The sequence below is a fragment of the Nerophis lumbriciformis genome, linkage group LG19 (assembly GCF_033978685.3).
Source record: "Nerophis lumbriciformis linkage group LG19, RoL_Nlum_v2.1, whole genome shotgun sequence".
In the NCBI taxonomy this organism is placed as follows: domain Eukaryota; kingdom Metazoa; phylum Chordata; class Actinopteri; order Syngnathiformes; family Syngnathidae; genus Nerophis; species Nerophis lumbriciformis.
This window is the reverse complement of record NC_084566.2, coordinates 19,572,295-19,596,624: the sequence shown is the minus strand read 5'-3', so window position 1 is coordinate 19,596,624 and position 24,330 is coordinate 19,572,295. Positions and strand designations below refer to the sequence as shown.

General features: G+C 41.7%; 1 protein-coding gene across 1 annotated transcript in view; it reads left to right on the top strand.

The window, feature by feature from the left end:
- The window catches only part of obscnb (obscurin, cytoskeletal calmodulin and titin-interacting RhoGEF b), a 98,529-nt gene that overhangs the window by 4,243 nt on the left and 69,956 nt on the right, over positions 1–24,330 (top strand). Inside the window, exons 2-18 of the mRNA XM_061979388.2 lie at positions 661–1,732; positions 5,438–5,707; positions 5,783–6,043; positions 8,075–8,380; positions 8,455–8,721; positions 8,807–8,913; positions 10,692–10,860; positions 10,934–11,209; positions 15,475–15,756; positions 15,819–16,094; positions 16,163–16,405; positions 18,705–18,989; positions 19,079–19,360; positions 20,670–20,942; positions 21,033–21,299; positions 21,657–21,926; positions 21,988–22,254. Coding sequence (XP_061835372.2) covers positions 670–1,732; positions 5,438–5,707; positions 5,783–6,043; positions 8,075–8,380; positions 8,455–8,721; positions 8,807–8,913; positions 10,692–10,860; positions 10,934–11,209; positions 15,475–15,756; positions 15,819–16,094; positions 16,163–16,405; positions 18,705–18,989; positions 19,079–19,360; positions 20,670–20,942; positions 21,033–21,299; positions 21,657–21,926; positions 21,988–22,254 — 5,164 coding nt within the window. The 5' untranslated portion in view covers positions 661–669. The remainder of the gene's footprint in view (positions 1–660; positions 1,733–5,437; positions 5,708–5,782; positions 6,044–8,074; positions 8,381–8,454; positions 8,722–8,806; positions 8,914–10,691; positions 10,861–10,933; positions 11,210–15,474; positions 15,757–15,818; positions 16,095–16,162; positions 16,406–18,704; positions 18,990–19,078; positions 19,361–20,669; positions 20,943–21,032; positions 21,300–21,656; positions 21,927–21,987; positions 22,255–24,330) is intronic.

The following is a 24,330-nucleotide window of genomic DNA, read 5'->3' as shown; positions in this document are numbered from 1 at the left end:
GCATGAATCTTATGTGTTGACACTTTGGTATTGTTTAACATGATTATCCAAAATTGGAACAACATTTATAAGTCAGAAAAGAGGAACATGGTCCTTGGTCCCCTTTATTCAAGAAATAAAGTTCAAAGTTAAAATACCCATGACTGTCACACCCACACACACACTAGGTGTGGCGAAATTTTTGTCTGCATTTGACCCATCACCCTTGACCCCCCCCTGGGAGGTGAGGGGAGCAGTGAGCAGCAGCGTAGGCTGCGCCCGGGAATCATTTTTGGTGATTTAACCCCCCATTCCAACCCTTGACGCCCAGTGTCAAATAGGTTGCGCTGCTGGTGTACCTAATGAATCCCGGCCAAAGATGTGCCAGGAACACATTCAACTTTGTTTTAATTACATTCAATTACTTATTTTGCACACAATAAATACTTTATAAAAAGGTATTAATATTATTAATTGATTATTAACAACTTATTCCCCATCAATGTGTTTTAGTGCACAACAGGCATCAAATTAAATTCACGTTTGATTAAAAAAGTATACAAATTGTTTCACATCAATAAAAAGTGAAAAAATATTGTAATGGGGCTGCAGGTTTTTTACAATGACTATTGTAACTTTTCCAGGTTTGTGTTTAAACAACATTCTTTTCTTTGACTAAAGGTGCCAACCATGGATCCGAATTTGTTCGGAGGGGCCCCGAGGTTCCTCACCCGTCCCAAGGCCTTTTCTGTGTGCATGGGCAAGGACACCACCCTGAGCTGCACCATAGTAGGCAGCCCCACGCCACTCATCACCTGGGAGAAGGAGAAGCTGAAGCTGACATCCGGGGGTCGCTTCAAGACCGTAGAGGATGGTGAAGTGTACCGTCTCACCATATATGACTTGGCGTTGGAAGACAGCGGCCAGTACCTGTGCAGGGCCAAAAACAACATCGGGGAGGCCTATGCTGCTGTGACCCTGAAAGTGGCCCTTCCCACAGAGTTGGCTCCCAGGGCGCCCGTGTTCACGACCAAGGCCTCCTCAGCACGTGTAGGTTTAGGCGGTGATGCCGTTTTCCACTGCAGAGTTGTAGCCCACCCTGAAGCCAACTTTGACTGGGAGAAGGACGGACGCTACCTGGGCGAATCCAACCGCGTCAAGATTGTGTCCGACAGCGACAGCAGCACCTTGAAGATCCAGAGCGTACGCAACCTGGACAACGGCACCTATACATGTAGGGCCCAGAACACCTTGGGTCGGGCTCACGCCTCCGCTGCCCTCGTGGTAGACGCTCAGGACGTCCACCTGCTCTCCCCCGACAACCACACCTCCCTCCTCTCTCACCTCCAGAAGCGCAAAGAAGAAATGAAGAACGACATCTCTGTTTTTCGCACGGAGGGCACCACATCTTCCTTCTCCTCCGGCAAAATTACTGACTGTTTGGAACACGAGGTGAGGTCGTCGGTCCTGGCAAAGCTGCCCAAGGGCGTATTCACCCGCACATGCACCGTCACTGAGGGCAAGCACGCCAAACTGAGCTGCTTTGTAACAGGTCACCCTAAGCCACACATCATTTGGAGGAAGGATGGGACTAACATCAGCGAGGGCCGCCGCCACGTCATATATGAAGACTACGCTGAGAACTTCATCCTTAAAATCCTATACTGCAAGCAGAGCGACAACGGCTTCTACACCTGCAATGCCACTAATATGGCGGGACAGACCTACAGTGCTGTGCTGGTAACAGTTAAGGGTGAGTGCATTTTTTACATACCTTTAATTGTCAGTACTTTGAACACTCAGGGAACAACCATGTATATTATTATTTACAGTACAATTTTACTCTAGGAAATAATGGAATTTGAGTTAATCCGATGCATGGTCAATCATAAAACCTTTATAATTGTATAAGCAACGTTTCTTAGTTATGTTTTTCATTTTGATGTGTTATACAAGTGTAAAAATAATTTAGTTCATGCAACGACACGGATGCATAAACATCTAATTTTTAACTGTCACACATGTGTAAAAAGAAGATATCTACCCACCGGAAATGTGTCTGTTCCAAGCTGTGGCCATCATAAAACATTTAACTGTACAGGCAATGTTAGTGACATTTGGGCATTTTTAACTATTATTTATGTTTGCAAGTAATTTTTTCAACCTAACTTTGACATAAATGGTGTCAGTTCCAGGGTCAAGCTGTCACCTTTAAAAAACATTTCTTAATAACATAATAATGGAAGTGTTTGATACAGAGGAGCTACTGTACATTATGTCTGTGTAGTGTGTGCATGGATCACTACGCTTAAGCCCTCATTTAAATGCTTAAAGGCGTGCACGGCTTTTCACAACATGGCTGGTCTTCTGAGAGAAGGTGTAGGGTTGCATCTATTTTCTGCTGGCGACAAGAAGATCATAGTCGCCGTCACGTTGGCATTACGGTTAAGTGTAACGTCCCTTGAGGGAATGAGGCTATGGCATTGGCCGCAGCATGAACAAGTACTGTGTTGAACAGTGAATTTGTATTTGTTTTGACAGGATAGCTTTGCCACTAGAGCACAGGGCACTGCTGATGGTACAAGAAACTGCTTCTGTTTGTATGTAAAACAAAATCATGTACAACATGAACTAAAGCCATTGGCAAATCTTTATCAAAGCCAAATATCAAATTGTATCCATGTCTGTTCACAACCTATGTATTTCGGTAAATTTGTCTTCCTTTTTTTTAGGCACGATGTATTTGCACACAAAAATAACTGAATAAAAAAATGCAATCTACAAAACCCAAAACGAGTGAAGTTGGCACGTTGTGAAAATCGTAAATAAAAACAGAATACAATGATTTGCAAATCTTTTTCAACCTATATTCAATTGAATAGATTGCAAAGACAAGATACTTAACGTTCAAACTGGAAAACTTTGTTATTTTTTTGCAAATATCAGCTCTTTGGAATTTGATGCTTGCAAAAAAAGCTGGCACAAGTGCCAAAAAAGACTGAGAAAGTTGAGGAATGCTCATCAAACACTTATTTGGAACATCCCACAGGTGAACAGGCTAATTGGGAACAGGTGGGAGCCATGATTGGGTATAAAAGCAGCCTTCATGAAATGCTCAGTCATTCACAAACAAGGGTGGGGCGAGGGTCACCACTTTGTGAACAAACGCGTGAGCACATTTTTGAACAGTTTAAGAACAACATTTCTCAACGAGCTATTGCAAGGAATTTAGGGATTTCACCATCTACAGTCATAAGCGATGTTATTATGGAACTTCGATCCGTCAGGCGGTACTGCATCAAAAAGCGACATCAGTGTGTAAAGGATATCACCACATGGGCTCAGGAACACTTCAGAAAACCACTGTCAGTAACGACAGTTTGTCGCTACATCTGTAAGTGCAAGTTAAAACTCTACTATGCAAAGCAAAGCCATTAATCAACAACACCCAGAAACGCCGCCGGGTTCGCTGAGCCTGAGCTCATCTAAGATGGACTGAGGCAAAGCGCAAAAGTGTTCTGTGTTCTGACGAGTACACATTTCAAATAGTTTTTGGAAACTGTGGATGTTGTGTCCTCCGGAACAAAGAGGAAAAGAACCATCAGGATTGTTCTTGGCGCAAAGTTCAAAAGCCAGCATCTGTAATGGTATGGGGGTGTATTAGTGCCCAAGACATGGGTAACTTACACATCTGTGAAGCCACAATTAATGTTGAAAGGGACATACAGGTTTTGGAGCTACATATGTTGCCATCCAAGCAATGTTGTCATATTATTTCAGCAAGACAATGCCAAGCCACGTATTACAACAGCGTGGCTTCATAGTAAAAGAGTGCGGGTACTAGACTGGCCTGTATGTAGTCGAGACCTGTCTCCCATTGAAAATGTGTGGCGCAATATGAAGCCTAAAATACCACAATGGAGACCCCGGACTGTTGAACAACTCAAGCTGTACATCAAGCAAGAATGAGAAAGAATTCCACCTGACAAGCTTAAAAAATTGGTCTCCTCAGTTCCCAAACATTTACGGAGTGTTGTTAAAAGGAAAGGCCATGTAACACAGTGGTAAAAATGCCCGTGCCAACTGTTTTGCAATGTGTTGCTGCCATTGAATTCTAAGTTAATGATTATTTGCAAAAATAAATTAAGTTTCTTAGTTTGAACATTAAATATCTTGTCTTTGCCGTCTATTCAATTGAATATAAGTTGAAAAGGATTTGCAAATCATTGTATTCTGTTTTTATTTACGATTTACAAAACGTGCCAACTTCACTGGTTTTGGGTTTTGTTAATACAGTAAGTAATTAAAACATATTACTGTAGTCTAGTCTGCTCGAGACAAAGGCTTATACTTTTAGACATTACTGCTTTGATTTTGACAATATTTTTAGGTGGTAGAAAGCTGCTATAATTATTGACTTAATAAGGCTGTCAAAGCTCGTCTGAGTCCATATCTCGACCAAAATTTTTAATCTGATTATTGATTTTTAGAGAAAGGCTCCCAAGGTGACTGATAACACGTTTTTTGCTTCTGTGGGCCAAAGACAATGATTTCAGTTTTGTCTGAGTTTAGCTGAAGAAAATTGTTTGCGTCCACACACTGATCAGTTCGATGCAGTAACAAAAATCTACCGTTCCAACGTTTACCTGCCGTCAGTTACACCTCAGTGTCATCTGTATAGTTGCATTAGGACACATTATAGCTGCGCATGAGCTCTCCAAATGGCAGAATGTACAAATTGAGCAATAAGGGATCCAGAATTGACCCCTTAGAAACCTCACAGGTCATAGCCATTTGGTCTGAGACAGAGTTATCAATTCCAACAACGTATGTCCAGTGATCGAGATATGACTTGAACCAGTTATGTTAAAAGTTAAAGTTAAAGTACCACTGATAGTCACACACACACTAGGTGTGGGGAAATTACTCTCTGCATTTGACCCATCCCCTTGTTCCACCCCCTGGGAGGTGAGGGGAGCAGTGAGCCCAATTCCAACCCTTGATGCGGAGTGCCAAGCAGGGAGGTAATAGGTCCCATTTTTATAGTCTTTGGTATGACTCGGCCGGGGTTTGAACTCACGACCTACCGAGCTTAGGGCAGACACTCTAACCACAAGGCCACTGAGCAAGAGGAGTACCAGAGATTCCCACCCAATTTTCTAACTTAATAAGGTAGCATGGTCAACTGTGTCAAAGGTCGCGCTCAGATCCAGCAAAAAACTAAGATTGAGACTTTGCTGTGGTGTAAATACAGTAAAACAAATTCAAGATTAAATAAGAAATAATACATAACAAAGAGTAAGTACAATAACAAGAATATATGCATATTGCAAAGGCTGACTACCTGTGTTCTACAGATGACCATTATGTGGACTGTACTTCTTGGATCAGTTAAATAAAAAGAAAACATGTATGCCATATTATACCTTTAACATTTGATCTCCCTTTATTATATTAGAGCCAAATGTGCCATTCAGGAGGAAGCTTCAAGATGTGGAGGTCCAAGAGAAAACGTCGGCTACGCTGATGTGCGAGGTGCCGGTCATTAGCAACATGACCAACTGGTTCATGGAGGAGACACGTCTAGAGCAAAACGGCAAGTATCGCATGGATGAACAAGGCACCCTGCGTCGTCTCACCATACACAACGTGACCACCAACGACGACGGCGTGTACATCTGTGAGATGAAGGAGGGCAGTCGCACTGTGGCCGAGCTCACCGTTCTGGGTAGGATTTGAGTTTTTTTCCCCTTAAATGTCAGTATATTCCCTACACTATTAAATGTCATATCCAATGTCTCAGGCAACATTACCAAGAAGCTTCCTCGGAGGACAGTGGTTCCCGTTAGCGACACTGTAATCTTCTGTGTGGAGCTGGAGCATTCCTGCCCTGATGTCTACTGGACCCGCAATGGTGAAAAACTTAAGGAGGATTCACGTATTTCCATCGCTTGCCTGCTCAGACAGTACACCCTCACCATTAGAGAGTGTCAGGCGGAAGATTCAGGAGAAGTGGCATTTGTGGCTGGAGACTGCAAGACGTCCACCCGATTCTCTGTCACTGGTAATTGGGTTTTGCTAGTCCCTGTTTCATGATTTATCCTTTACTACCGGTTTCATGATTTGTCCTAATGTTAGGAGCTACAGTATTAATGATTTATTTTTGTGTTCGAAGCTAATTAATTTCAGTTTTATGATTTCTCTTTGTGTTAAAAAATATTTAGTCCCGGTTTTATGATCTCTCTTTTGTTTGAAGCTATTTAGTCCGGGTTTCATGAATTTTTATTGGAAATGTTCTAATCAAGTAGTCAAACAAAATTGTCTCTATTAGATTTATTTGAAAAGCTTGAGAAGTTCAAAAAGGCACAGGTCACATTCGTAGCAAGTATGGAAGGAATGTGCGCTGAAGAAGGAGTGCTTTGCTCTTTTTACATTGAATACTGGATGGAAAGGGGGTAGCAAGCACAGTTTGGAAGGGGGAGAGAGTATATGGCACAACAACAGCGGAAGTACCGACATTTTAGAAAATGGTGCACTGTTAACTGGAATGACTTTCAAAATGAGCAATAAGAAGGGTACTCTCACAGTGAGTCATGCGGACAAGGTCATTCTCTGGTCAGAATGTGCTTTTCACCGTAATAATGCAGTTTATACAAAGGCACAAAAATGTTTTCCATTACATATCATTTCATGTTCAAAGCTAATGTGTCCCTGTTTCTTGATGTCTCTTTGAGTTCAACGCTATTTAGTCTGTGTTTTTTTGTTTCTCTTTGTTTTCAAAGCCATAGAGTCCCTGTTTCTTGATTTCTCTTTGTGTTCGAAACTATTTAATCCTCGGTTCATGATTTCTCTTCTTGTTTAAAGCTATTGAGTCCCAGTTTGATGATCACTTTTCATGTTTAACGCTAATGAGTCCCTGTTTCTTGATCTTTGTTTTCAAAGCTTATGAGTCCCTGTTTCTTGATTTCTCTTTGTGCTCAAAGCTAATGACTTCATGTGTCCTGATTTCTCTTGGTGTTCAAAGTTAATGAGGCTCTGTTTCTTGATTTCTCTTCGCTTTCAAAGCTACCGAGTCTTTGTTCTTAATTTGTCTTTGTGTTCAAAGCTATTTAATCTATTTTTCTTAATTTGTATTTGTGTTCAAAGCTATTTAGTTTTCGAGCCTGTGTCTTGATTTCGCTTCGTGTTCAAAGCTACTCAGCCCATTTCTTGATTTCTCTTCGTGTTCAAAGCTATTTATTCCTTTTTTCTTGATATCTTTTTGAGTTCAAAGCTATTTAGTCCATTTCTTGATTTGTCTTCACCTTTTTCGTTGTTTAGTTCCTTTTCAAAGATATTCATGTTTAAGCGATTCAGCCCCTTACTTGATTTATATTCATGTTCAAATCTATTTAGTCCGTGTTTCTTGATGTTTTCTTTGCGTTCAAAGCTATTTAATTATTGATTATTGATTTCTCTTCCCATTTATATCTATTCAAGACCTGTGTCTGAATTTTTCTTCATCATCAAATCTATTTAATCCTTGTATCTTCATTTTTCTTCACAAAATAGCTACTTAGTCCCTGTTTATGGATTTCTCTTCAAATTTACAGCTATTTCGGACCTGTTTCTTGATTTCTCTTCAATTTTATAGCTATTTAAGACCTGTTTTGGAGTTCTCATCACATTCACGGTTATTTAGGACCTGTTTCTGGATTTTACTTTGCATTTGAAGCTATTTAGTCCCTGTTTCTTTATCTTTCTTGACATCCACATATATGTAGGACCTGTTTTTAGATTCCTCTAAGCATTCACAGCTATTTTTTTTCCTTATTTATTGATTTCACTTCACATTTACCTCTATTTAGTCCTCGGTCTAATGATTTTTTTTACACATTCGCAGCTATTGGGTAGTCACCGTCTCTAATTTTCTTTGTATCCACAGCAAAGTGCAGTCAGGTCTCTAAGTTTCCCTTCTGCTCATGAAAATGATCTCACTTAATAAAAAAAACAACAATCATTTTTTATTTTGATTGTTTATAAATGTAGGTACATATTACATGGACCCTTTCTATAGTGTCTCCTATTGATTAAGTATCTTCTCTAATTCCCCCAGCGGCAAGGAAGCATCCTCCCGAGCCCCCAGTTGATGCCGTGGTGCAGAACAAGACTGACTCATCCATCACCCTTCAATGGTCTCCTCCTGACAGTGACCGCCCTGTACCAATCAAGGGCTACGTCGTAGACCGGAGAAAAGTCGGAACTCAGACCTGGCAGAGATGCAACGCCGGAGAAACAATTTTGTCCACAGAGATCATGATCTCTAACTTCATAGAGGAAGCCACTTACCAATTCCGCATCTCTGCGACAAACGACTTTGGCCAGAGTCCCTACCTTGAAGTGCCTGGAAGCTTCTACCTTGGTATGAGTGATAGCTCTCATAACATGACAAGGTACTAGTGTTGAAAGCCACTAAGCTGTTGTGTTGTGCTTTAGAGCCCACTGCAGAAATCATGAAAGGCCTCGTGAGTAGCACTGCAGTGTCTGGCGAGGAGTTCTCCATCTCAGTGGAGCTGTCGGCCGTTTGCTCGGGCTTCTGGTCTCTCAGCGGGCGTCTCTTGCGCAGTGGAGGCGACTACCTCATCACACGCTCCAAGAACTTGCACACTCTGCTCATACGGAACGTGACTCAGGACATGAACGGTGCAGAAATCAAGTTTGTGGGCGGAGGGTCGCAGAGCAGTTGTATCTTAGCCGTAAAGGGTATGCACAAATTGAAAAAGTTTGCATAATATGAATGTGAAATTTTAAAGTAGCAACACCTTCTTCTTTTACATGTGTGTTGTAGCTCCCACTGTCATGTTTGTTAATAAGTCAAATCAGCTAGAGGTGGTGACCTGCAGCGCCCAAGCCACCGCTCAGATGACGACTGAGGTGTCAGATTACGATGCACAGGTTTGTGATAGTAATTAACATTACTGTAACCAAGTGCTTCTTAGATATTTTCTGTTACGCCCCCGCAGGAAGACGAAAACATTTGGCGCCCCCTCACACACACACACTCTCTGCTGTTTCATTTGTCTAAAAAAAGCCTCTATATTGCATCCTTATTAACATTAAATAAAACAAAACAGGACAAAATAAATATGCATCAATTTACAACACAGAATAACTTTAATATAATTTTTCAATTCTTTAACAAAAAATATTTTATGTGCTTCAAATTTCCTGAAATAATTTTTTTTTTAAATCCTTATTTTAACTATAAAATATTTTGACTGATTTGAGCCATTTGATACTGAAAAATACAAATTATTAAACTCAATAAATAACGAGATGAGGAAATTCCTAAAGGAATTGTGTGTGAATGCTCCAATGCTGAAGTTGAACTGAAATCCTGGAATTTTTTTTAGAATTGTTGAAGTAGAGCACACAATTCCCAAATAGGCTGAATATTTTGAAGTTGGAACAGTTTGAATCAGATGAGAAATGTGAGAGTTGTGGAATTTTAAAGAATGTCCCATTGATTTCAATGGGAATTTCCCAAAAATGTGGGAATTTTGGGAAAAGTGGGATTTTTTCTTTTTAAAATGGCAAAAAACTTGAATGGTCTGGATAAGTTGAAATGTTTGGTGTTGGAATTTTTCAAATCGGTCGAGAAATGTTGAAGTAGTAACACGTTGAATTGAGAAATGGTATTATGGAATTCCTGGAATTTCGGGTTAAACCGGAAATGTTTCCATTTGAAAAAAACACTTCGTTTTTTGTCCTGATTAAGAGGAATGTTTTGACGATGGAACTGTTGAAATGGGTTGACAAATGTGGAAAGAGTAGTTGCCAGAAAAAAGGGTGGAAATAGGGCTTTGGAAAACTAGGAATTCTGGAAAATCCCTAGAATTTTTTTGAACTTGGAAAAAAGGTAGTTAAAATTTCCAGGATGGTGGAAGGTGTTGAAGGTGGAATGGTTTGAATCTGTTGAAAAATGTGGAAATGGTGGAAGTTTGAAAAAGGGCCAATTCCTTTTGAATGGGAAAAATGTCCTGGGAAACCTGGAATTCTGGGAAATCTGGGAATTTTTTGAATTTGTCAAGAAAAGCCGGCGATTCCCGAATAGGCTGAACAGTTTAAAGTTGGAACGGTTTGAATTGGGTGAAAAATGTGGAAGGAGAAGAAGAAGAAGAAGTTGAAGAAGTTTAATAGATGGATTCATTTTGGTGTAGAAAACCATATGTTTGAATGATTTGGAACATTCACACAATCCATCCATCCATTTTCTACCGCTTGTCCCTAATAAATTAAATTTGATCAGCAACATTAACTCAGGAACACAATATATAAAACATTTTAATGTACAAAACAAAAATTAAGAAAATATTTTGAGCTGATTTCTTTTCATAAAAATGAAGAAGTCAGGAATAATGGCTACAGTGAGCACATTTTTAGTGCAAAGCATTTTGAAGCAGGATTTGAAGCATGATAATGCATGATACTGATAAAGCAGGGCCAGACACAGCCACACTATTTGAAAAGCACTGCTATAACCTAAACTGTGCAGCTATGTTGTGTGAGAAAGTTGCTCAATTACTGTAATTTCTTTAAAAAAAAAATATATATACATATATTAAATGTATTTTTTTAATTACTGTTTGGTACATTTGAACATAATTATTATTTTTTTAAATTGTATTTTAGATATCAGAAGTTTAATTGTTTTTTTGTAATTCTACACACAGGTTGTTTGGATGAGAAATGGCCGAGAGGTAAAATTGGGCAAGAAGTATGAAAGCGTGATCATGGACCGCAGGAGGATCCTCATGGTCCACAACGTTACAGAAGAAGATGTGGGCATCTATGAGTGTGTTTGCGCTGATGACAGAATGTCCATGCAGCTCGCTCTTAAAGGTACACCACACTCAGAGCTGCATCATAAAATGCTTTGCCTAATACAAATACTGTACATATCCATTCTTTCTAGATGAACCCCCAAAGTTTCTGAACAAGCCGAGAGGTCCCATGGGCCTGTTATCCTCCTTGAAAGGAGATCTTGAGCTGAGCTGTGAAGTTTGTCCTGCCAGCACGACAGTGGTGTGGAAAAAAGACCTGGTGGAGATCACCGAGGACCAAAGAACTAGCATAATCTCCAAAGGAATCCTAAGGAAACTCATCATCAAGAATGCCAAAAAAAGCGACCAAGGTCAATACACTTGTGAGACAGGCGCCGACAAATTCACATTCCAGGTGAAGATTAAAGGTAAGTCTTTTGTTTGTTTTTTTACCCACTTCATAATGCAGACTTACTTGTAGTTCGGTAACCCAGTCTGGTCTGTACCAAAAATAAAAAAGTATATATACTTGTTGCGTACTTTGCTGTGGTTGTCTGAGTGTTCAAATTGGTATTTTTTATCATGGGACTTAAGTAAAGAAGATAAACATAAACTAAGGATTCGATTGGGCATCTTTCCTGCCATAATGTGAGACATAACTCAAATATTCTAAACCACATTTAGTCTACTGGGCTGAATATGTTGGTTATTTCTATTTTCTGCTAAATTCATCGGCATAGATTTCACAAAAAGTTTTAAAAATATACTTTTATGGGAGCGAGAAAGTAGAGCAGAGATATGTCTCTTCCTAGCACTTTCTCTTACTCTCGCTTTTGTCATTTCTGCAGGCTTTTTGCTGGCATTTTAATAATTGTCTGTATGGATGTTTCGATTAGTGGTACAAGGATTAACCTCGGTAAAATCCCCAAAAATTTGTATTAGGGTTAAAATATTTAATTATTATAAAACCGTGATTGATTACATCCATCCATCCATCCATCTTCTTCCGCTTATCCGAGGTCGGGTCGCGGGGGCAGCAGCTTAAGCAGGGAAGCCCAGACTTCCCTCTCCCCAGCCACTTCGTCCAGCTCTTCCTGTGGGACCCCGAGGCGTTCCCAGGCCAGCCGGGAGACATAGTCTTCCCAACGTGTCCTGGGTCTTCCCCGCGGCCTCCTACCGGTGGGACGTGCCCTAAACACCTCCCTAGGGAGGCGTTCGGGTGGCATCCTGACCAGATGCCCGAACCACCTCATCTGGCTCCTCTCGATGTGGAGGAGCAGCGGCTTTACTTTGAGCTCCTCCCGGATGGCAGAGCTTCTCACCCTATCTCTAAGGGAGAGCCCCGCCACCCGGCGGAGGAAACTCATTTCGGCCGCTTGTACCCGTGATCTTGTCCTTTCGGTCATAACCCAAAGCTCATGACCATAGGTGAGGATGGGAACGTAGATCGACCGGTAAATTGAGAGCTTTGCCTTCCGGCTCAGCTCCTTCTTCACCACAACGGATCGATACAGCGTCCGCATTACTGAAGACGCCGCACCGATCCGCCTGTCGATCTCACGATCCACTCTTCCCCCAATCGTGAACAAGACTCCGAGGCACTTGGGGCAAGATCTCCTCCCCAACCCGGAGATGGCACTCCACCCTTTTCCGGGCGAGAACCATGGACTCGGACTTGGAGGTGCTGATTCTCATCCCAGTCGCTTCACACTCAGCTGCGAACCGATCCAGTGAGAGCTGAAGATCCTGGCCAGATGAAGCCATCAGGACCACATCATCTGCAAAAAGCAGAGACCTAATCCTGCAGCCACCAAACCAGATCCCCTCAACGCCTTGATTGCGCCTAGAAATTCTGTCCATAAAAGTTATGAACAGAATCGGTGACAAAGGGCAGCCTTGGCGGAGTCCAACCCTCACTGGAAACGTGTCCGACTTACTACCGGCAATGCGGACCAAGCTCTGGCACTGATCATACAGGGAGCGGACTGCCACAATCAGACAGTCCGATACCCCGTACTCTCTGAGCACTCCCCACAGGACTTCCCGAGGGACACGGTCGAATGCCTTCTCCAAGTCCACAAAACACATGTAGACTGGTTGGGCAAACTCCCATGCACCCTCAAGGACCCTGCCGAGAGTATAGAGCTGGTCCACAGTTCCACGACCAGGACGAAAACCACACTGTTCCTCCTGAATCCGAGGTTCGACTATCCGGCGTAGCCTCCTCTCCAGTACACCTGAATAGACCTTACCGGGAAGGCTGAGGAGTGTGATCCCACGATAGTTAGAACACACCCTCCGGTTCCCCTTCTTAAAGAGAGGAACCACCACCCCGGTCTGCCAATCCAGAGGTACCGCCCCCGATGTCCACGCGATGCTGCAGAGTCTTGTCAACCAAGACAGCCCCACAGCATCCAGAGCCTTAAGGAACTCCGGGCGGATCTCATCTACCCCCGGGGCCTTGCCACCGAGGAGCTTTTTAACTACCTCAGCAACCTCAGCCCCAGAAATAGGAGAGCCCACCACAGACTCCCCAGGCACTGCTTCCTCATAGGAAGACGTGTTGGTGGGATTGAGGAGGTCTTCGAAGTATTCCCTCCACCGATCCACAACATCCGCAGTCGAGGTCAGCAGAACACCATCCTCACCATACACGGTGTTGATAGTGCACTGCTTCCCCTTCCTGAGGCGGCGGATGGTGGACCAGAATTGCTTCGAAGCCGCCCGGAAGTCGTTTTCCATGGCCTCACCGAACTCCTCCCATGTCCGAGTTTTTGCCTCTGCGACCGCTGAAGCTGCACACCGTTTGGCCTGTCGGTACTTGTCCGCTGCCTCAGGAGTCCTATGAGCCAAAAGAACCCGATAGGACTCCTTCTTCAGCTTGACGGCATCCCTCACCGCCGGTGTCCACCAACGGGTTCTAGGATTACCGCCACGACAAGCACCAACTACCTTGCGGCCACAGCTCCAATCAGCCGCCTCGACAATAGAGGCGCGGAACATGGTCCATTCGGACTCAATGTCCAGCACCTCCCTCGTGACATGTTCAAAGTTCTTCCGGAGGTGGGAATTGAAACTCTCTCTGACAGGAGACTCTGCCAGACGTTCCCAGCAAACCCTCACAATGCGTTTGGGCCTGCCAGGTCTGTCCGGCATCCTCCCCCACCATCGCAGCCAACTCACCACCAGGTGGTGATCGGTAGAAAGCTCCGCCCCTCTCTTCACCCGAGTGTCCAAAACATGAGGCCGCAAATCCGATGACACAACTACAAAGTCGATCATGGAACTGCGGCCTAGGGTGTCCTGGTGCCAAGTGCACATATGGACACCCTTATGTTTGAACATGGTGTTTGTTATTGACAATCTGTGACGAGCACAAAAGTTCAATAACAAAACACCACTCGGATTCAGATCCGGGCGGCCATTCTTCCCAATCACGCCTCTCCAGGTTTCACTGTCGCTGCCAACATGAGCATTGAAGTCTCCCAGTAGAACGAGGGAATCACCCGGGGGCGCACTCTCAAGTACTCCCTCGAGTGAATCCAAAAAGGGTGGGTACTCTGAGCTGCGGTTTGGCGCATAAGCGCAAACCACAGTCAGGACCCGTTCCCCCACCCGAAGGCGGGGGAACGGAGTGATTGATTACAGCCCTTTGAAAAACTCACGGTGATCCTGCTCGTTTCGTGGACAAGCAGCTAGCACGCTAATTGCTGGATAGCTTAGCTAACATTAATTCAAAACACATTACAGTCTTTCCCCATTACAAATGTCATACCTCAATCGAAACTTGTACAGTATAAACACATTGCTGTCTGAGCAGCGACGATAGTTAATTGTGCACATGGAACCTACAGACTGTGCTCTCTTAGGAGAAAGGAGTAGATGTGAAAATCCATACACAATGTCTACAATAGGGAGTGAACCGGAAGTGAAGCGCGCAACCCTCGTTTTGCCCTCATTGTTCAGAAACACTCAGAAATGTTAACAAATTCAAATGGAAGAAGCTAAACATATTTAACAACAATGCTAACAGCCCACCAATTGTTTTTATATTTTCTTCTCTCTAAACGTGTATTAATCGACTTGATAATTTCCTGTTAATAGCTGCTTACTTCGTGCTCTATTTACACTTCTTAAAGTTTACTAAGCACTTATTTATTGGTGTTGTGTAAAACTAGCTTAGCAGGTGGCTTCTGGCTTGCTCTTGGTATGTAACATGTTTCACCTCGTCCTCCAGTAATAATAATACTTGATAATGATGCTTAAGATAATACGAAATGTAGTTTATTTTCCGTAATGGATGTGATTATTATTCATGTAGGGGAGCGTCTCCATACTGTGTATGGTGACACATAATTAGCTGCTCGACCCTTGTCAGCCACGGGACTAAAAATAAATACAGTGTCAGCCAGAGGGGTTCGACATTTGGGATCGGCATTAAAAGCCATTAATCCGCAATGGCGATCATCACATACTTTTTCACGAAAATTGACCTGATCGATCGGCACATCTCTAGCGTTTACATTTGAGCTCAGGTGAACCGAACCACACCTATTGCATTCCTCACCCAACCTGTCTCTTGGCCCGCTTGTTTGGTCCATCAGTGTTTGGACGACTGCCTTCACACGTCAATAGGAGCACTCTAACCCCAACCAAACATGGCAAGTGACAGGAAACATTCTTTCCTTGTTAGAAACTCAAGCCCAGCCTGCTTTCTCCAACAAGGAGTCAGTGCAAAAGGAAGTGAAGGCTGTTCTCTCCCAAAAAGCCACCCTTACTTGCACAATGTCGGACAGCCAGACAGAAGTGAAATGGTACAAAGACAGCAAGTTGCTCACATCCAGCCGGACGATCTACTCTGAAGTCAATGGCAGTACTCGTCTGTTGGTGATTGAAAAAGTGGAGAGGAGTGATGCTGGAGCGTACACATGTGAAACTGGAGGAGAGAAGCTGGTCTTTAAATTAATGGTGCATGGTAGGTATGAAATGTTTTCTAAAGGGTGAGCTACTACACTTTTGACCTGTAACTTATTCCAGATGATCAGTCGACCTTCTTCAACAAGGAATCAGTCCATAGAGAAGTGAGTGCCTCTCTCTACCAGAGAGCCACATTAAGCTGTGAAGTATCTGACTCAAACAAGGAGGTGAAATGGTACAGAGATGGCAAGCTGCTCTCCTCTGGCAAGAAAATACACGCAGAGTCGAAGGGCAAGAATCGCCAGCTAGTGATTGAGAGTGTTGAGCAGAAAGATGCCGGGGAGTACATCTGTGAGGCTGGGTCAGAGAAGCTAGCTTTTAAAATCCATGTGACTGGTAAGATGTATTAAGGTAATTAAACTGGGAGAATCACTCCTGATTTTCTTTCCTCTAAATGCCATCAGAGCCTCCGTCAGCCTTCTTCAACAAAGGAGAGAAAGCCACGCTGAGCTGCGAGTTGTCTGATTCCAAGACAGAGGTGAAATGGTACAAAGACGGGAAGCTGCTTATCATGGGCAAAACACTGCATACAGAGGTGAAAGGCAAGACATGTCAGCTGGTGATTGACAGTGTGGAGAAAAAGGACGCTGGGGAATACATCTGTGAGACTGGAGCTGAGAAGCTGATCTTTAAACTCCATGTGACAGGTAGGACAAGGGGCAAAGTAGGAGGGAATGTTTTCGCCATTACATACAGTACAGGCCAAAAGTTTGGACACACATTCTCATTCAATGCGTTTTCTTTATTTTCCTGACTATTTACATTGTAGATTGTCACTGAAGGCATCAAAACTATGAATGAACACATGTGGAGTTATGTACTTAACAAAAAAATAGGTGAAATAACTGAAAACATGTTTTATATTATTGTTTCTTCAAAATAGCCACCCTTTGCTCTGATTACTGCTTTGTACACTCTTGGCATTCTCTCGATGAGCTTCAAGAGGTAGTCACCTGAAATGGTTTTCACTTCTCAGGTGGGCTTGAAGTTCATCAAGAGAATGCCAAGAGTGTGCAAGAGACTCACATTTTTCCAGTGGATTCGTAAAACACTAGAGTACTGTCATAGGACGGAGGTTCTCCGGAATATATAAAATAAGAAAAGGGAGAAATCCGTCCCCCTGGTTCTTAGCATTGTGGAAAGGTGGCCCCAAAACAATTTAGTTGAATATCCCTGGTTTTAGAGATGATTAGAGATGTTCATAGTCGACTCAGATTTGTTAGACTTATACTCATGTGATCGTCTGCCCAGGATCGACTGTTGGACTATCCCCACAAATAAACAGGTTTAATTTGCGACTTTTTACACTGTAAAGAACAAGGCTCAAACACTCCGATAAACAAATAAACCAAGTGGAGATTGGAATATATAGAGAATTAAGCATCCGTAATTATGATATTTTTTTAAATAATTTCTATATTATTTTATTCATAAATTTTAGATAGCATAGTATTCTATTGATGACTGTTTTTGTAGTGCTGTGAAGGGATTAAAGAATAGCGATTCATTAGTAATGATATGTAATGAATTAATCTCTTTTTTTTAAACTCAGATAAATATGCTGAGAAAAGCCCTCAACATGAGGTATTTAAATTTAAATTCATTACATTATTGTGGCCGATCAAAATATTGATATCATGTATAGCCAAAAAAAGTGGCTTTATTATCTCTGTGAGCGCTTTGAGTATCTAATAATAGAAAAGCGCGATATAAAATCTAATCCATTATTAATATAATTTTTTTTTTTTTAAGGTTTAAACAGATGCAGTTTTAGCCATTTACTAAAATCAGGTCAATATAATATGTTTAAGTTAACACATCAAAAAAAAAGGAAAAACAATTATTTGGGAAATACAGAAGCAAAGATTGAATATTAACATTTTGCTTTTCGTCTGCTTCAGATAATATAAAAATAAGTAAGATAGAGCCATCAATCACAGTGTTGTAAGTTACAGTAGAACATCAAAAATATCATTGTTGATCATCACACAATAAAGTGATGATGAAATATCAAGTCATTACTTTTTATATTTTCTTTGGGGAGGTCAAGTACTGTACTTGTCATAGGCTCTGAGTCATAGATATGCTGGTAGAGTGTGTTCATACGAAAGGTGTGTTCCTCCAGTTTAGTTTGGTGAAGAGTTAATGCTATGTCTTGATATATTGCTAACATATTCGCTTCTAACATTAGCCGTGGCTGCAGCAAAACTATGTGGTTGAACAAGCAAAGTCCTTCTCGTAAAGAATTAATATCGCTCTACTTTTGTCAATGGTGCGGTCGGGGCATTCTTGAAAATTACGTTTTACATTTATTGGACTAACCACTCAGTAGAGTCTCGCTGCAGAGAAGAAACGAGAAGCTGAGCGCCAGACACTCTGATACTCACCGATCCTCACTTTGCCCGCCCAACTATGTGGGAGCCAATCAGCTACTGCTAAACGTGCGCAAACACAATGGCCGCCAAATAATGAGCACTTCAGGGTGTGACTGACCATTGTTTCACACCCCCAACAAGTCAAGCACAAAAAAAGGAAACTTGTGGAGTTGCAGGCATAATATAGAGATTAAAAAATAGATTCATTTAATTAACAAACATAACGCGTTAGATATGACTGTAATTAATTGATTGCAATTAACGCAAAAACAAATTTCACCCCAAGTTTTTAATTTGTCTGCAAACAAGCTGAGTGTGAATCAATAATGCCACTCAAGGAGTGCACTCGCAGTTCTTTCTATACACAGTACATCAAGAGTCAATCAGTTCCACATTATAGCGAATTCTTAGTAATCAAATAATTGACCAATGGATTATTATGCCCATACCTATTTACGCTAACTGCTATTTTGGGATTTGCCATATCTGACTGGTTTTAGCCATGCGAAGGACATCCATTCAACAAATAAGGCACCCAGTTTGATGTAACTCTTCAATATTATATTCGCAGATTTTCCAACTGGCAAAGCAGCCTTCTCTAATACTGACTCACTTCAGAGAGAGGTGATAGCCTCCCTGTCCCAGAAAGCGCTCCTTACCTGTGAAGTATCCGACATCAACACAGAAGTGAAATGGTACAAGGATGGCAAAGTGCTGGCCTCCAGTAAGAGTATACGTGCAGAGTCCAAGGGCCAGAGTCGCCAGCTGGTGTTTGACAGCGTGGAGAAGAAGGATGCTGGGGAGTACATCTGCGAGGCTGGAAGTGAGAAGCTGACGTTCAGGATACAAGTGGCAGGTATAGTGGTTTTTAACACACACAATAAAGAAGCGTGAGAATGCGGAAGATCTCAACAACATGGTTAACTTTCTCCATTAATACTACAGCCGTTCAGCCCAAGTCGGCCTTCTCCAACAATGAGTCCATCCAGAAGGAGGTGAAATCTCTTGTCTCTCAAAAAGCTACACTGACCTGTGAGGTGGCAGAGTCCAAGACCGAGGTAAAATGGTACAAGGATGGCAAATTGCTGTCTTCGAGCAAGACTTTACGCATGGAGTCGAAGGGCAAGAGTCGACACCTTGTGATCGACAGTTTGGTAAAGGAGGATGCTGGAGAATACACCTGTGTGGTTGGAACTGAGAAGCTGACATTCAAGATACAAGTGGCAGGTAACAAATATCCATCTCACTATTTTAGCTTTAGGAAAACACACAATTATTTGACGTTTATCGCTTACAATGGCCATTCCTTAAATTTGCTCTGCAGATGCCCTGGCTCGTCCCCTGTAGGGGATTTTTTTTTTTTTTATCCCTATCTATTTTATGTTAATGGTCTTTATAAGCCCTCCACATAGTTTTCCCACACACCTACAAACACTTTCTATGCTGTTTAAACACTTCATACGTTCTAAAACCTAGTTTTTACATGAAAATGTTATAAAATCAATACCAATGGTATTTTAAAAGCTGCAGTAAAGGACGACGTAGCGAGAGAACACACCTATTGACCCAAATATAGCACGACCCCTATATTTCAACATTTAAAAAATATATATATATATATTATATTTTTCTAATCATATTTTAACTGTCAGTGAAAAAAAACAACTGGTTGTAGATTGCAATAAAAACAGATTATATTACTTAGTTGCAAAGCATTTTTTTCTTCACTGATTACCAATTTTCTTAAAATTTGCATCGTAACTCCTCTGTTGTTCAATTCAATGTTTTTTTTATTTGGTCATCAGTACACTTCAAGTGCATATAAGATAAATAAATAAAAATATGGGTTTACATTTCCTGACCAAAAAGGTTTGGCTGAAGTGGCCTAGTGGTTAGAGTGTCCGCCCTGAGATCGGTAGGTTGTGAGTTCAAATCCCGGCCGAGTCATACCAAAGACTATAAAAATGGGACCCATTACCTCCCTGCTTGGCACTCAGCATCAAGGGTTGGAATTGGGGGTTAAATCACCAAAATGATTCCCGGGCGCGGCCGCCGCTGCTGCCCACTGCTCCCCTCACCTCCCAGGGGGTGATCAAGGGTGATGGGTCAAATGCAGAGAATAATCTCGCCACACCTAGTGTGTGTGTGACAATCATTGGTACTTTAACTTTAACTTTAAACGCTTATATTGCCTACCCTTTCCACATTCACTTTTGTAGAAAACAAAAAAAACAAGAAACCGATCTTGAGATAAAGAAACACAAGAGAGGACACTACAGTCTCTGTCAAAATCATACTACTTGTTTAAAACATGCTGTGAGACACTTTCCCCCTATTTTTGTGATTGACAGGAAGAAAAGCTTTTTTCCTTTGGGGAGAAATTGTTGGCATTTGCTAGGGTGTATAAATCTCTAAACCTCGAACATAGGACGACCTGATTTTTCATACTTTTTTTCAGGGGAAAATACCGTCTTATATTTGGGTCAATATGCTTCTTTTTTCACCTGTAAACTCCAAATATGTTTCCTTTCTCTAGCTGAACCTGCCAAGTTTGAGAAGAAGTCTGTCAAGGACACATCATTTATTATTCAAGCGAGTGAGAACATTGTTTTGACCAGCGAGCTGATGGCTGAGAGCAGCGTGAAGTGGTTTAAAGACGGCGTGGAGCTTAAAGAGAGCAGCAAGTACCAAATGAAAAAAGACCGTCTCTCGCGCACTCTCGTTGTCAAATTCACTGAATCTAAAGACAGCGGCGTGTACTCCTGTCACACAGCAGATGACAAATTGGATTTTAAAGTCCAGGTTAAAGGTTAGCCATCTTTTCTCAGAGTTATATGACTTCTACTACAAATGTCTCCTTCTGTTATTCCACTTTTGTATTTTTTATTTTTTTTTGCAGAGGCAGTGTTGAAGTTTGTTGTTCCATTGAAAGCCTCAACATTGGATTTAGGGGGCACGCTGAGTCTGATGTGTGAATTGAACCAAGCCTCGGGAGATGTCGTGTGGCACCATGGTGGTTCTAAGATTAAACCCGGAGGCAGGATGTGCATAAAGACAGACGGTGCTAAGCGAATTCTCACGGTGACCGACATGACTCAGGAAGACGAAGGCGAATACAGCTGTGAATGTAAAAATTACAAGACCACAGCCAAAGTCTGCTTGAAAGGTAACTAATTCAGGGAGCCAATGACAACTATTTTGCTTTGCTTTGTTGATATCTCTAGTCGTTTAGCTTGGTCTGTATTTATATAGCGCTTTACTATACCTGGAATGATACCCCAAATAATTTATATTATACATCACATTCACCCATTTACACACTGAAGCTGCCGTGCAAGGTGCTAACCAAGACTCATCAGGAGCAGTTAGGGGTTCGGAGTCTTGTTCAGGGTCACTTTGACAGTTTATTTCTTCTATGCAAGGTGGATATTATCATTAATGGGGTAAATTAGATTTGTTTATTTCTATCACGCAAGGTGGCTGTTATAATGAATAATATGTTGATGCCTGACATTTGTTTTAGCTCCCAGATCAGTCAGGCTGACTTCCAAGCCCAACAATGTTGCCGCAATAGAGGGAACAGACGCCGTTTTCAAGTGCGCTGTCACCCCAGCCGATGTGCACGTTAAATGGCTCCACAACAACGTTCCCATCACTTCAGGAACCAAGTATAAGATTGAGCATGCCGACAACTGCCACTCAGTCACCATCATCTCCGTCACCGAGAAGGACGCCGGAGAGATCAGCGTTGATGCTGAAGGGAAAAGCTGCAAAGCTACTCTTCAAATCCAAAGTATGAAAAATATGAATTTCTAATTCCCCTAAGTATTCCTAGTTATTTTTTTCCCTCTCAGGTGAGCCGGTGATGTTTAAGAAAAAGCTTGAGAACTTGACAGTGGAGGAGGAGAGTGAAGCAAAGATGGAGGTGGAGCTAAGTAAGCCGTCAGATGAAGTCAAGTGGATGAAGAACAGCGTTGTGTTGAAGACTTCAGGGAATGCGGAGGTCCGAGTCGATGGGGCTAAGCAGGCTTTAATCTTCAAGAGTGTCACTTGCTCTGACCGCGGATTCTACTCATGTGAAACCCTTGATGACAAAACGCAGGCCAAACTCACTGTGGAGCGTAAGTATCACAATGAAGACAATTTAAGAATCACAGACAGTCTAAGTCTTACTTCTTGCTCAAGTTTTCAGTTTCATTTGACAGCCACTTGTTGCCTGAGTATTAGTAGTGCCGTACACCAACTTTTTGGTCTTTCTGTGCTGTCTGTTGAAATGTATGGTGGCCGACAAAGGTCACAACAAATGCAAATGCCACAACACAACAATATAAATCCTCAACACAAAAACTTTAAGCCACAACGGAGGTGACAGTAAACCACATTTTGTGGCTGAGGCGAAAAGTTGAAAACATTTTCATGAACAAAGTTGGAAAAGTAAGTGAAGTGTGACCACTTTCAGCCATAACTAACTTTTTAAAAAACTTTTTCATTCAAATATTTTCAACTTTCCGCCTCAGCCACATGGTTATTCGGCAAAACTTGGTTTGCTTTCACTTCTGTTGTGGCTCAAAGTTGTTGTGTTGTGGCGTTGGTATTTGTTGTGGCTTTTGCAATTGTGCGGTAGCTGAAAGTTGTTGTGTTGTGGCAAGGGCAGGAATTTTATGGCGGCCACAGCCACATTGCCCCTCCGTTTGGCTTGTGCTACTCGACAAATGATATGCCCTGACGGACGCATCTCTTTTTTTACCTCTGCACAATTTTCATGTCATTAAGGCTTCTTTGACCAGCGGTCAAAGAAGCCGTATGAACCGCCGTATGAGTCCCACACACAGCACAGTGCTATACAACACAAATCATCACATTCACCAGGCCAGACAGGTGTTAAATCCAACACACGCAGTGGCCTAATACGGATGTGAGAACATCTCCAACTCCTTAAAGCCCAGTGCACTGAATAAAGAAGTCAGATGAGCTAAGCTAAGGTAAGAAAGTTTGATACATTTGTGAAAGCATAAGAAGACAATAAACACGCTAGTTTGACATGAATGAAAACCGCATAAAGAAAACACTTATGGCCATGCACTAAATAATATAAAGCCCCAACATGTTATCGTCATTGTGGGCAGAAGGAACACTTTCCATAAGCGTGTGTTCTTTTTGAATGTGCTATGACTGGAAGTGCTCTTATCGTGGGCAAAAGGAACATTCAGCATGGGTTCTATTTTGAATGTACTGTAGGCTAGTTTCCAACACTTTAATTAATTGTGTTAAAAAATAGCAGGTGTACAAGTTTGTAGTGGGACAAATTGTAAGCTTCTATGCCTGCATTGTTAGAGCCAAGCAAAATCTAAAATGACAGATGCTTTCCCAGTTGTTCATGATTTATAACAGAGCTAAATAATTGTCTAATACTGCATTCAATACTGTTTGTTTCTGTAGAACAGTTAGTTTGAGACTGTTAAGGGAAGTCCCAAAAGCAAAAGAAGCCAGAGCACTGTCTTTACTGTTTTTCATCCAGCATGAAAAATCAGATGTTATTTACTAAGATTATGTATTGTTATATTGATGTTATGTGTTAAGAAATGAACAATTCTGTGAAATAAACAACTTCATTTAAATAATTGAAAGTTATGCATATTCAAAATGTAATCATTCCTAACCGTTAAGCTACATTAATTATGACAGTGGACTTAAAATAATTGTTTTATTTGATGACCTTTCTGCACTGATATTTGGCCTTTGTGCCCTCAAAAGTTTGACTACCTTTTTTTCTCTTTCTATCCCTCCTGCACCAAATGATAATATAAATATATTTAATAAAGTCAAATACAAATAAGGCAACAAGAGAAGTATCCCACACTTCTCTTTTGTAAAGTAAATTTGTACAGCCGATATGGGCATCTACATCAACAATATGATTTGCCTGAGAAGCTGGACAGGACAAAAAAAAAAAAAAGAAAAAAGTTTGACGACACCAAAGGCCAAGTTAACTTGACTCTCGCCAGATCATTGTAGTTCGCTGATCTCCACACAAGGATCTGGGAGTTCTCAATAGGAGATGTATTTCAGAAGTCGGGGCCTTGTAAAAAAATCATTGTATGTGATTGGATAAACCACTTGTCCGTTATCTTGAATGACGTGCTACTTCAACCACTCACATCGAAATCAACCCGTGACGCTGATGAGAGCGACGCTGT